Consider the following 12396-nt stretch of genomic DNA (forward strand, 5'->3'; position numbering starts at 1 on the left):
TGTGTGTGTGTTTGTCTGTCTGTCTGTCTGTTTGTTTGTTTGTTTGTTTGTTTGTCTGTTTGTCTGTTTGTGTTTCCGCACTACTGTAGTCAGCATGACTCAGGAACCTCTTGATGGATTACGATGACATTTGGTATGTGGGCAGGTGTTGTAAAGTCGAAGTTCAAGGTCGATTTGGGGCTCTCTGGTATGTGACCTTGGTACTGCAGCAGAACTTCAATTTTTGTATCTTTTGACCTGGACGTGCTGTGGTCTTCATTTTTGGGTGGCAGATAGCTTGTGATGTAATAAAGACGCGGTGTTTGGGCCCTCTAGGAGCTTCCTCTGAAACTGCAGGGGCGTTTTTGCGAAAATCTTCTTAGGAGAATAACTGAACAAAGGAACAACGGATTTCCATTATATTTAGTATGCAGGTAGCTTAGATAGAGATATACACAATGAAGTGCAAATTATGCTTATTGTGACTTAATAGAGGAAAATCTATATTTGCAGTGTTTTCCATTATCAGACTCAAATACATGTAACGTATGTAGTTTATGGATCACCAACAGATACCAATTATGCAAATAGAATCCTAATTTGCATAATCAATGCAAAACACCATATCTCATCTAATTGGAAAATTATAGGACTGTCAATACGATACTTAGTACGCAGGTAGCTTAGACAGGGATATACACAATGAAGTGCAAATTATGCTAATTGTGACTTAATTTGCATAGCTGATGAGGAAAATCTATATTTGCAGTGTTTTCCATTATCAGACTCAAATACATGTAACATATGTATTCTCTGGAAAGTGGAGCATCAACAGATACCAATTATGCAAATAAATTCCTAATTTGCATAATTAATGCAAAACATCATAATTCATCTAATTGGAAAATTACAGGACTGTCAATATCGCAACATGTGTAAATTAGATAAAGGTGTTTATGACCCAGCATGTATTATGCAAATGTGTAAGTCATTTTTCTAAATGTTTTTTGATAACCATCCGTTAAGTCATTCATCGTAATGACCAGAAACCGTTTTGTTATCAATAGCAGTTGTAATTGATGATCAATCTAGTCCCAAACTATGTTTTTAATTTTAGTGTTTTTGATAACTACCCATTTATTTATTTTCATGATTACCGGGAAGCCCACTTCTACCGCATGCTAACTTAGCAATCATCTCCATACTCCCAACCGTGTCATTAATCATCCGATATGTAACTCAGCTTTATCCCATTCATCTCTAAATTTCCAGGCTATTCTGGCCCAGGACGAGTGTCAAGTGACGTACGACGCTTTCCATCAACAACCGGAAGCCGAAAAACAACCTGGAGAATACGAAGAAGACGAGATGAAAAAGCAGAAGCTCACCATCGAGTGACGACGGGGAAGAGCCCAAGGGTCCACGAAATGAACCCCAACCGTCTCGCCCTTGCGTGTGAAGTTTTTATGAAGATGAAAAAGGTCTATTCCTGGATATATAGGAGTCTCCTCTTTGGTAAAGGATTAAAAAGAACACAGCTTAGAGGAACGTAAGTTCATAATGATAATTCACATTGCAAAGGACGAGACACAGTACCCACCCCCTTCAGTTAACAGACTTTCTCTTCAATACAAACAAAATGCTGAAGACAAACCGTTCATCGATAGAAGTAAAAAAACAACTAGTATAACGGTTGTTACTTCTTCATTCATAACATCATCTCGCCATCCTAACCCGATTGGTCCATTCTAACATCACACCCATCGCATTGTGAAGACTCTGTGTGTGCGTTGATCGTATTTGGGTGCCTTTGGCGTCTCGTTAAAGATTTTGACTTGTGGATGTAACCAACGCGTATTTCTAAAATTCCAAATTTGTGAAATGTGATTTGTATAATATAGTCAACATCAGGTCGGTCCATTGGAAAGAAAAAGATAACGACAAATAGCAGAATTAAAGTGAAGAAGAGTATTCGTGTTGGAAGGTCTAATAACTGCAGTTTACATAACCTCTGTCTCAAACTCATAGTATATTTAGTAGTAGGTCTTTGTCTCACTTGTTAAGTGCAGATACAGATAGGTTGGTGGCGCTGGATTATAAGTACGTTAGAATGAAAAGTAGAAACTGATTGTCGGCTACGAATACCAGAGACGGTCGTTGGACCTCAGAAACGGTGAAATATGCACCTAGCTAATTTCAGGACAGAATTAATGGAGTACAAAAAGCTACCATCTCCACGGCCACGTCGGCCATTCTAATTTTGTTCAGCAGTTCCTTTGGAACGAGGTGCGCAAGCGCAGAACAAAAAGCATGCCGGGAATGATGTGCCATAGGAAAGGACATGAGCCCACCAGCAATAATGATTTGTCATGTCATTGCTACGTCATTTTGTCATACATGGATTATACTTCATGTTACCATTAATACATTTAATCCTTACTATACGGACATGGAATTTAAGGTATTCACCGGGTCATACTTGGTGTATATTCCCTTTAAAAACGCAAAGGTACTGACTCACATCATCGTTCGTTATTACATGAGACGGTTAACAAACATTCAGTCAATTTGCAACATCGTTGTGTATGGTGCTCGTTGCTTAGCAACGGCAACAGATCTGTTCTACCGCCATCGATCAATAGATTAATAAATAGATTGGAAATGATGTATTTGATGGATGCTTCACAGTAAAAAAAAAGAAATTGGCACAACATTATTTTCAAGGTTTAGAAACACGCTAAAATACATCTGTGGTCTTTCACAAGGACAATTAGAATCTTTTAGAATTGTAAAAAAAAACATTGAAGGAAAACTATTGTTTCGGAGAACAGAGCACAATGCCATGTTTGTATGAACTGATGTTACACGAAGATACTGTACAAAGATAACTATTTTTGTGTATGATATAAATGTCACATGGAAAGAATTGTCGAAATGATGTAATATGTTTTTCTTGTTTTTTGAAACTAATACTTGACACTGCCATGCGCAGCTCTGTAACATGTGGAGAGAGTTCTCCCTTAGAGGGACATATAGAACCACTTTAGAAGCGTACAGTATTTGTTTGGACTTCTTGGATATGTGGCAATGATGTAGATGGATGTTATAAGTACCGTTGCCTGAATCTTGTTCATATACTGGAATTGCACTACGTAAAACGTGCATTATGGGTAAAGTGGTGCATTATGGGAATGTGGTGCGTGTTTCCTCATAGACGTTATAAATGTGATTTTCAAAAAAAGGAAACATCCTGAATACAAACATGATATAAAGGAACACTTGGTGAGATGAAACCAGAATGATATTGTACTAGTCTAGAATTCTCACTGTAAAGAAATGAAGCCAATAAAACCGTTCTGTCTGAGATGCATGCTTTTGAAAATTTCTTGCACAAGCTACAAATGTACATCTTGTCGCTATTTATCTTACTATTAGACCCTTGAAGATATGATAAGGCGCCCAAAATCAGTGTGCATCATCTCGCCCATACTAGCAAACGACATGCCAAAGTACATACAAATGTATCAAAGGGATCTTGAGTTGTAACACACAGACACAACCAACTGCAATACCCCCAATAGGAGGGGAAACTTCTTAATGTAGGTAAAAATAAATCGTTCGACTAATGTGACCACGACTTTACTAATAATGCAAGCTTCATCGAAAGCTAAAAGGGAATCAAACGCAGGTCACAAGTTTAGTGACTCATTAACACGCGTGAACACATCATGGTCTGACGTCACTAAAAACACATCAGTTTCATTGTAAACTTTGGAGGGGTCATAGTGCTATTTGCATGATTGCATGGTTGCATGCTAGCAAGGAAGTGTAGTGAAAATGCAGAATATGGAAGAAATTCCATTAAAAGATAGCAAATTAACACTCAAGGAGTTCAAAGAATCGAGGAAACGAAAACAAATGTAAACTTTCGGGGAAAATCTCACCTAGATATACACATTACTACACGCACACCAATAGGTAAAAAAAAAACTTTTACTATTATAATAGGTAACGACAAGATAGAGCAGAGGTTTATTTTGTATCTTTGGATGTGTTTTTTTACGTCTCTGCTTTTTAAGTAGCTTTCTACCTTTTTTAAAACCTACGTTCATATCTGCTAGGAGGTTGTTTTAGCGAACCTTTTGGAAGAACTCTAATCGTGACAGAAAATCGGAACTGACGTGGGAACGTGAACAAATTTGAATGCCTTTATTAAATCATAGAAAATTCAGTATGGGGGGTTAGGAGCTAACATGAAAGAGCCTATGCAGCCAATATATCCGTAATTCGATACTGGCGTTCTTAGCTTATGACTCATTCCCCGAGAAAATGATAGTGCCTGAAAAATTCGCTGCCTGGCGACTTTTCGAAAAAGTGCAGCTCCATGCAATACATCTGTCACAGGCATGAATGGTATGGTGAATAATTTTTCTCGTGTATGGCAGCCATTCTTGAATTTCCCCATTTCAAGCCAACGTAAGATGCACATAGAATAGAATAGTATAGTATATAGTATCTACATTGTAAAAAGACTTACATCAGCGAATACTTTCGCAATACTAGCCTATTTCACGGTCGTGGTCCGGGAGGTTTGCAAGTGTTATAATATCTGGTATTTCAGTGAAGATCTTGGACTCCTTTCCATTACAAGTTTCCTACATTAAATTGGTTAGACTGTGCTGGACTCATCACCATAGACTCATATATCATGACAAAGAAGTCCCCAAATTGATTTGGGGAAGTCCGTCAGTTATTCATTTGTTGGGAATAACTCATTGGGAGTTTCATCAGAATTTAGAATGGTGCCGGATGGCAGTCATTAACATAAATCTTTCAAATCAAGACTTCTTAATTAAAACACATCAAGTGTGCACTTAAGCTTGCACTTTCATTTCGTTTTAAAAATCACATCCGTGCTATCCCAGTGGTTTGAGTTGGTGAGATCATTTCCGGCGTACCCGGCCATACCACAAGTACTTCCGGTCCAGGGGGAATACGTAATGTCAATATGATAAAAAGGGGGGGGGGGGGATCCCCTACCACTTGAACTCCCGCAGGCCTGGAGCGATATCGATTACAATTTGTAGTGGTTAGACCCTTCTGGAAATGGATTGCGTTTTATTTTGTGACTTTGACTTGAGTTAAAGAAATACAAATCATCAACACCTAGGGTAGCAAATGATATTTAACTATTGAAATAGGTACATTTAGCAACAAAACTTTGGTAAACTAGTACTACATGTACTTCTAAGTCTCCTTACATGGGGATCTATATTTTTTCGAGTTATTCTTTTAACAAGCAGCTTTTCCTTTCCGATAATCAAGTATACTGAGAAATTAGGCACTAAATATTCCAAGCATACAACATGATTGCTATCGACAATTAGCTAACAAAAAATAGTAACGTTACTACGGGCATACAGAAAATTGTCATCGAAAGTTTTCCGGTTTTCTTGTAACCTTACGTATAATTAGTAGTACTCATTCACACCTGATCTAACCCTCAATGGTAGATCTAAACTTAAGCTTTAATAGTTATAACGACCATTCTACTTTCTCGTGAAGGCGTCAGGAAATAAACTTCCTGTCAATTCCAAGTTGTCTTGCGTAACCTGCCGACCCATCTGAAAGCTATAATGAAGCTATAATTACAATGAACATACTACATTATTGTGTGGGCGTCTAGAAATAAACACTGTCATACGATATAAAGCACAAAGTTTCAAAACCTGTATACCTACAAATTCGTGATATTGCAAGAACCCCAACTTATACTTCTGAACTGGGACTTTTATTGTAATACGAGCTTATATTGTGTTGCAAATTCCAGGGATGATTGATAAATGCGACATAGTATTGGACCGCACCCCAGCAGTTACAAACACGGGGTGTGATGACCTTCTGACAATCTTGGGAAAACCCCTGAAGACCTTTTCTCTAGAGTTTCACTCCGTCAACCGACACTTGAGTTGCCATCTTTTGTTTACCACCCGCATAAATACCCTGCAAATTCAATCATACACAACAGTCTACCCAAACGAGAAAACAGCGTACAAGACAGCTGAGAGGGCTAGCGAGCAACTTTTGAAGGGACAACCTCCGAGAGATTATATCAGACGTAACGAGTCCTGTGCTCAACGACGCAAGTAAGTGACTTTTCAAACTGTTTTAAAGAGTGAACTCTTACTCATTGATTCACTTTGCAATGAAATCCCTGTGCTCGCTAATACCTGCATTGTGATCTATAAACTTTAAAGCTTCAAAAAATCTTAGATAAAAGTTTGAAGTTTGAAAACATATACCGTAGATATCATATAAAGTATACAATACCTTTAGTAATTTTACTGCATGACTGACGCACTGCTTACCATATCTTTTCTTTTTTATCTGTATTGTTTTTCCAGTAGTACATGATGGTAGAAATGATCGGATTCGCCGTGATGTTCCTCCTGACGCTGCGCGGGTGCAGTGCAGGGCCCGTCCCGACCACAGAGGCCCCGCAGCAGACCCCTTTCCAGGCGCTCATGAACGCCCGGACCATCGCCGCTAGAGTGCACGAAAGGGCATCGGACGCCTACGACACCTTCGTAAGAGCCATCTATTATTGCCCATTACATTGTTTTCGACAATATGACTTGTTGAGTGATTATAGCCACTTTGTTTGCGCCTCGATTATCCTTGATCAGTGACACTAATGTTTAAAGCGACTTTACTGTTATATATGTCAAAATGTGTCAGGTAGCGATACCCTTTCCCCCCGCTTACCCTTTAGCAACACTTTAAGTCACCTGCTAACTCGTCACCAAATCAGTGAAACCCGCACTTTGTTGCATTGTTTGAATATTACTTACAGCTACTAGAAGAGCACTTGACATGGCATGAGGTTGCACGAGCCTAAGTTAACATGTGTTATGTGCTAAACTTGGACGATAGCTGTTACGTGATTTATACGATACCGACGGGCATACAAGCCAACCGTACCGTGGTGGCCTTTGATTACTCAACGATGACGCAACGCAACCACAAGGTCCTTTGTTATTCAAATGAGGTACGAACTCACCTCAAGCGGGCCACGCAGAAACCTACATGTACCTTGGCTTTCTTACGGAGTAAGATATACTCTTTGATGTATTTTATAGATTCAGGAGGAATTCGGTGGCGACTCTGGTTACTGTGTGGAGGATATAACATGGGACGAACTCTTCAGCGTTCGAATCCCAACGCTCGAGTGGAGAAACCTTGGGGTAGGTAAAATTTAGCAATACATGTATGTGCGCATTCGCTTCCGGGTTGTCACATAGGTATGCGTATGGCTGCTATTTTTGGCAATGTACCGATTATATGAACGGATGTGATTTAGGGACACCTTTTCTTCCAAATATGGTAATGTCGGCGTGTCTGTAGTCTAGGATATGTTCAAATTCCCACCGACATTTACATAATTGGAAGAGCTTCTTAGAATATCGGAGAAAGTAGTCTATATTTCGTGACTTATACGTAACACTCGCGCCTTTAGTACTCGGAAAAGGCGGTGTGTGGTTTTAGAAAGGACGCTAGGGGCACTTGGGGGTCACTTAAGCGTCAAACATTTTTCCGACAGCTTTTTCGTTGAAAGACCAGTAGAAAGGAGGTGATTTGGGCCAAAGTCTATGCCTTTCTGAAACTTTTTTCCAAATAAGGATCCGACTTTGATTGTTAAACAGTTGAACAATAATTGGACAGTTCATAATCGTGATATTGAGAGGATTAAAGACTTGAATGTGCTTGTTTAAAAAAGATCTCTCGGTGCGCGGTCTTGCCCGTTGGACGGAACGAAGTGGAACATTACAGTTCCGTTGTTCCGACCCCCTCCCCTTGCGTTACGATACATTAATATTGTGCTATGCTGTTCTATTTTCTAGTATATATATATTTTTGAAGTGCATTTACACAGCACACAAAGTGACAAACATTGTGATAAGAAATTGCTCATTCGTTAACAATATGTTATCAATATCCTAGCCAGATTCCTTTCCTTATTTCAACAAACTGTATTTTGTGAAACAAGAGCTTTTGGTTCCTCAATTCTTTACAGTGATGGCTTCTACTGTGCTATAACAGTTGCCGTACAGGGTTATTATCTAATTCCAGTATGTATTTTACTCGTCCAGGATGAAGAGCGCCTCCAGCGACTTCGCCGCGACCTGCAGTTGTTCGAACTGTTCTTGGACGAAGTCCTGCTGGACGAACAGGATAAGGAGGGACACACGGACACCGCTAACAAGGTGGAGGAGGTTACTAACCAGCTCGACACACTCATGGCCGCCATCGCTGTTGCGGTAGGAAATTTAAACTTAACTGCATTTCTACAATCACTTTGATTCACATTTATGAAATTGTATTTCTTATAGTACTCGTAATGTTACTTAAGTGTTGTAAGCCATACTGTTTTAGTCTCTTTCTGTCTGTCTCAGTGTCTGTGGGTGTGTTTCCGCACTCAGTATCAGTACATTCTGGCAAAGGGAGCAGGCTATTTCTGGATGGTCTATGCCAGACGGAGTAAAGTGCGTCATTTCTGATTGCCTTCCTTACAATGCAACGACAAAGTGTAAATCGTTTCTGTCCATTTTGCTTGTTTGCAGAACGACGTCCTGGGCTTCACCGCGCCTACAGACGTCACCGAGATCATGTCGACCAGCCTGCGGGACCCAGGCACCGAGTCCGCCCGCGCCATCCGCGACTGCGTCGTGCTGAGAGACTTCAAGACTCTGGTCGAGAGGGGCCACAGAGACTTCACCCTGCTGAGCCGCAGATACAGTTAAACGTTTATAACTAGTTCCACGTGAACATCACGTGGTGATAGCTAAACTTAAAGGTGTGCCGATAGAAGTCACGTAGTAGCCACGTGACCGTTGTTACCTGCTGCAGTAGAGTAACAACACGTTTAAGTCACGTGACCACAGCTAAACCTGTTTCAGTAGTAGAAACCACGTAAAAGTCACGTGACTCTTGCTTACCTGTTCTCCTAAAACTTCACGTGAACGTCACGTGATTATGACGTATGCTTTAAAAGCATCGAAATAAGTTGATAAGAATCCGATTTCAGAGTAGCCTTTGTGCCATCCTAGTTAGTTCTCTGTGGCTGCCACACTCCCCGCTAACTGGGGTACATGTGTATATGAGAGCCGCGGAAACTAACTAGGATGATATGGCACCCAGGCTAGTTTTATAGGGTTGAGAAAAAGAAAGTTGGCTCCCATTGCGAGCTATTAAGTCCTGTATGCACATATAGTGCAAATTCATGTTAAATCTAAAACAAATACTAATCGATCCCATTAATTGGCATAATCGTTCTGCCCTTCATGATGTATGAACTGTATCAAGCACATGACTAAGACAGAATCGTAGCCGGTTCCCCAAGCTCCCGGTCCCCGGTGCAACGTGACGATTATGTCTTTCTACAAGTGATTGGAAAATATGAAAAATGGAAACAATCTTGCGTAGCCTTTTTGAAGTAAAACTCGAACAGTCATTACATTGATTATCAATGATTTATACAACTTAATGATATGATGTTAAGTAGATATACAGGATATATTTGGTTACATAGTAATAATTGTTTTATGTATATTCATGCTACTTACACATTTTTAAGCTCGTTATTTGGGCGCATAGTTTAGTAAATGAACAGATCCTAACGACTATAGGCAAACGCAGAAGCTATGAGATTAGCAATTGTGTTTCCTCATAGCAGTGACGCGACCTACCTTTTTAGCAAAGTACTGCATATGACTATGCCATAGTGTCGACGTGTACGTTACATTCATGTAATACATACAATATTGTGAAAGTTGGAATAAAATCTAAGAAGTGGTACAGCGGTAGTTCTATTGACATCATTTTGTGTGTATGCTACACAATTAATGATATGATAATAAATCGTAAATAATACCAGCTCAGAAAAGTACAATAAATAGTCATGCCTTTAAGTACCAGAGTTATCAATCAAGTATTGAATTGATGTGCTCAAAAATTCATAGTAGAACGGAACTCTTTGTCATCAAAGACTGAAGGGACGTCCAAACTGAATAGCTTTAAACAATGCTTGCAGTCAGATGTACAACAGCTACATGTAGGTGTGACCGGCCGTTTAGTGTAATATAATCAAGGAGGTTTTATATAGATATAGATATATATATATAAAACCTCCTTGATATAATCAGCTGCTACCGCGCCGCGTGCCTGCGAAGTTGGTATTGTTACGCCGAAAGGCGGTTATACCGACTATACATGTACAGATAATGACTGGTTTATTTGGTTGAAAACCTCTTGCAGTCAAGAGATTGAATTACAAGATTCCTGTATAGCACACTTGCAGACATGGGTGTTGCAGACATGGGGTGTCTCTACCAGACTAACTACGGAGGCTTTAGGGGGAATATTTGCCAGGGTTTCACTTGCAGGCTCCGTTACTATTCCCTCTATTTGGCCAATTTCTACTATTTTCCCAGCCATCTGCGGGGCCTGGTAGAGGCTAGGGTGTTGCAGAAGCATTGCAAAGGCCTACGTATATATACATCCGGTGGGGCGAGCGGTGTTTCTTTGAAGAGCTGCACTTGTGCCAGGTCGTTCTGGGGAAAAATATGTCGATATCCGTTACAATTTACGAAAGTACGGATAAAAATTACCTCTTTTGTGTGTGTGTGTGTGTGTGTGTGTGTGTGTGTGTGTGTGTGTGTGTGTGTGTGTGTGTGTGTGTGTGTGTGTGTGTGTGTGTGTGTGTGTGCGCGCGTGCGTGTACGGTCATGAGTGAGCTAGAGACGAGAGGGACGAGAGAGACATGCATATTAGCATGTATTGCAGTGCGTATTCAGCCACACAGATACACCGGGTCACCCCTTCTCAATACGTGCGTTGGTTTTTTTTGACGTGCAGATGGCACTGGGCGCAAGCACGTTCCCTCGAAAGAATTGCCGGCCGTTTACAATGTACGTCACGCAAATACAACATGTCTGTGCTTGGGCCGCCCCTAGGATCGAACCTCTGCCAACCGATCCATGGGATTTGATTCATATGGCCGAGCAGCGGTGTCGCTTAACGCTCACGCCACGGGGACATATGTTCTTTTGGGCCTGATGTCTCATTAGATACCGTGTCGCTCTTCTTTGTGATGATGAAATGATGTATTTCACCATCATGATAAACTTTCTAGAACCGTAGAAGACACTATTCTTACACGGTGAATGTCTCAGAAGACTTTGATACAATGATGTAATACGATTTAGAAATCAGTGTTTGGGAAAACCCTGCAACGTTTGTAACTTCCATTGCTACCGGTTACTTTAAGATATACTGGGCGTAACCACTCGAGGACGTTCCCAGCTACGCGCTTCCTTTAACAGAGGAAGAGAAGGCTTGCGGCCAGCCACAGCTTGTCTATAGATAGGAGAGGGATTCCCCGTCTCCTAACATAGAGGGCGGCCTCCATAAGGAGACACATCATCAGTGGTTTCGTCATGAAAAAAGCTAAGAAATTAATATTATAGATAGATATCTAGATACAGGATGCCCTCGATAGATAGACGGATGGATATCTAGATAAATGGATGAATATATCTAGACAGTCATTAGGTAGATAGATATTGTGTATATCTATAGATAGGTATAAATATATAGAGCGAGAGAGACGGATGGATAGTTATTAGACAGATTAGTTAATGGATAGATCTATTGATACTGAAGATGGAAAGGTATTGTTGAAAGATATAGATACAGAGTGAGGGGGGGGGGGGGATATATGGATAAATAGAATCCAAGGTCAATGAACCCTGGTCCACGGTGCTGCAACAGTAGCATGCGGAATTTGCCTTGATTAAAATCGGGGATGTCGCCGGTTTGTGTACAATTTAACTTCCCTGGCTTCGTACGTCAAAGAAATGACTGCGCATAATTCACCCAAGGAAGAGCGTGCCTTTGGAATTTGCCAAGTCATTCCTGAGCATAAAGAGACAATTGATACAAGATATGAGTGGACCTTCCTGTGACGTGAGGTTGGACTCGTGTATCACGTTTACGTTTGTTAAAACACCGTGAAATACTGTCAGCAAACAACTCAGAATGAGTCGATCTGTATAGTAATGATCAGTAATTATCCAATTGGTGTCATCCGGAAGTATATCTCCATCTCAAATCCCTTGAAACGTTTTGTGCCGCATCCGTTGTTTGTACAACGCCAGCACAGATATCTAGGAGAAAGGGGCATCTAAATCTAGAAGCAATATAAGATCTACGAAAGGCTCTATTCTTTACTCACTCAATGTGCGATCGGAATGCTAGGTTTTTGTGAAAAGATTCCGCCTTGATACACATTATCCAAGCTTTTTATCTTAGATTACACCCTACATTTTTGTAAGACCTGAGAAGTGAATCACAAACCGT

At 40.4% G+C, this 12396-nt stretch overlaps 2 protein-coding genes across 6 annotated transcripts in view; both read left to right on the forward strand.

Moving 5' to 3' along the window:
- The window catches only part of LOC136430518 (synaptic vesicular amine transporter-like), a 79851-nt gene extending 76508 nt beyond the window's left edge, over positions 1-3343 (forward strand). For all 5 annotated transcript variants that reach the window (XM_066421208.1, XM_066421206.1, XM_066421205.1 and 2 more), the window contains exon 18: positions 1252-3343. In XM_066421208.1, coding sequence (XP_066277305.1) covers positions 1252-1377 — 126 coding nt within the window. In that variant the 3' untranslated portion in view covers positions 1378-3343. The remainder of the gene's footprint in view (positions 1-1251) is intronic.
- Positions 3344-6389: 3046 nt separating this feature from the next.
- Positions 6390-9834, forward strand: LOC136430525 (uncharacterized). The gene is made up of 4 exons (XM_066421222.1): positions 6390-6566; positions 7119-7223; positions 8130-8297; positions 8601-9834. Exons 1-4 carry the CDS (start codon positions 6390-6392, stop codon positions 8778-8780), a joined length of 630 nt encoding a protein of 209 aa, XP_066277319.1. The 3' UTR covers positions 8781-9834.
- The last annotated feature ends 2562 nt before the right edge of the window (positions 9835-12396 follow it).

The sequence above is a fragment of the Branchiostoma lanceolatum genome, chromosome 3, assembly GCF_035083965.1.
Source record: "Branchiostoma lanceolatum isolate klBraLanc5 chromosome 3, klBraLanc5.hap2, whole genome shotgun sequence".
Classification (NCBI taxonomy): Eukaryota; Metazoa; Chordata; class Leptocardii; order Amphioxiformes; family Branchiostomatidae; genus Branchiostoma; species Branchiostoma lanceolatum.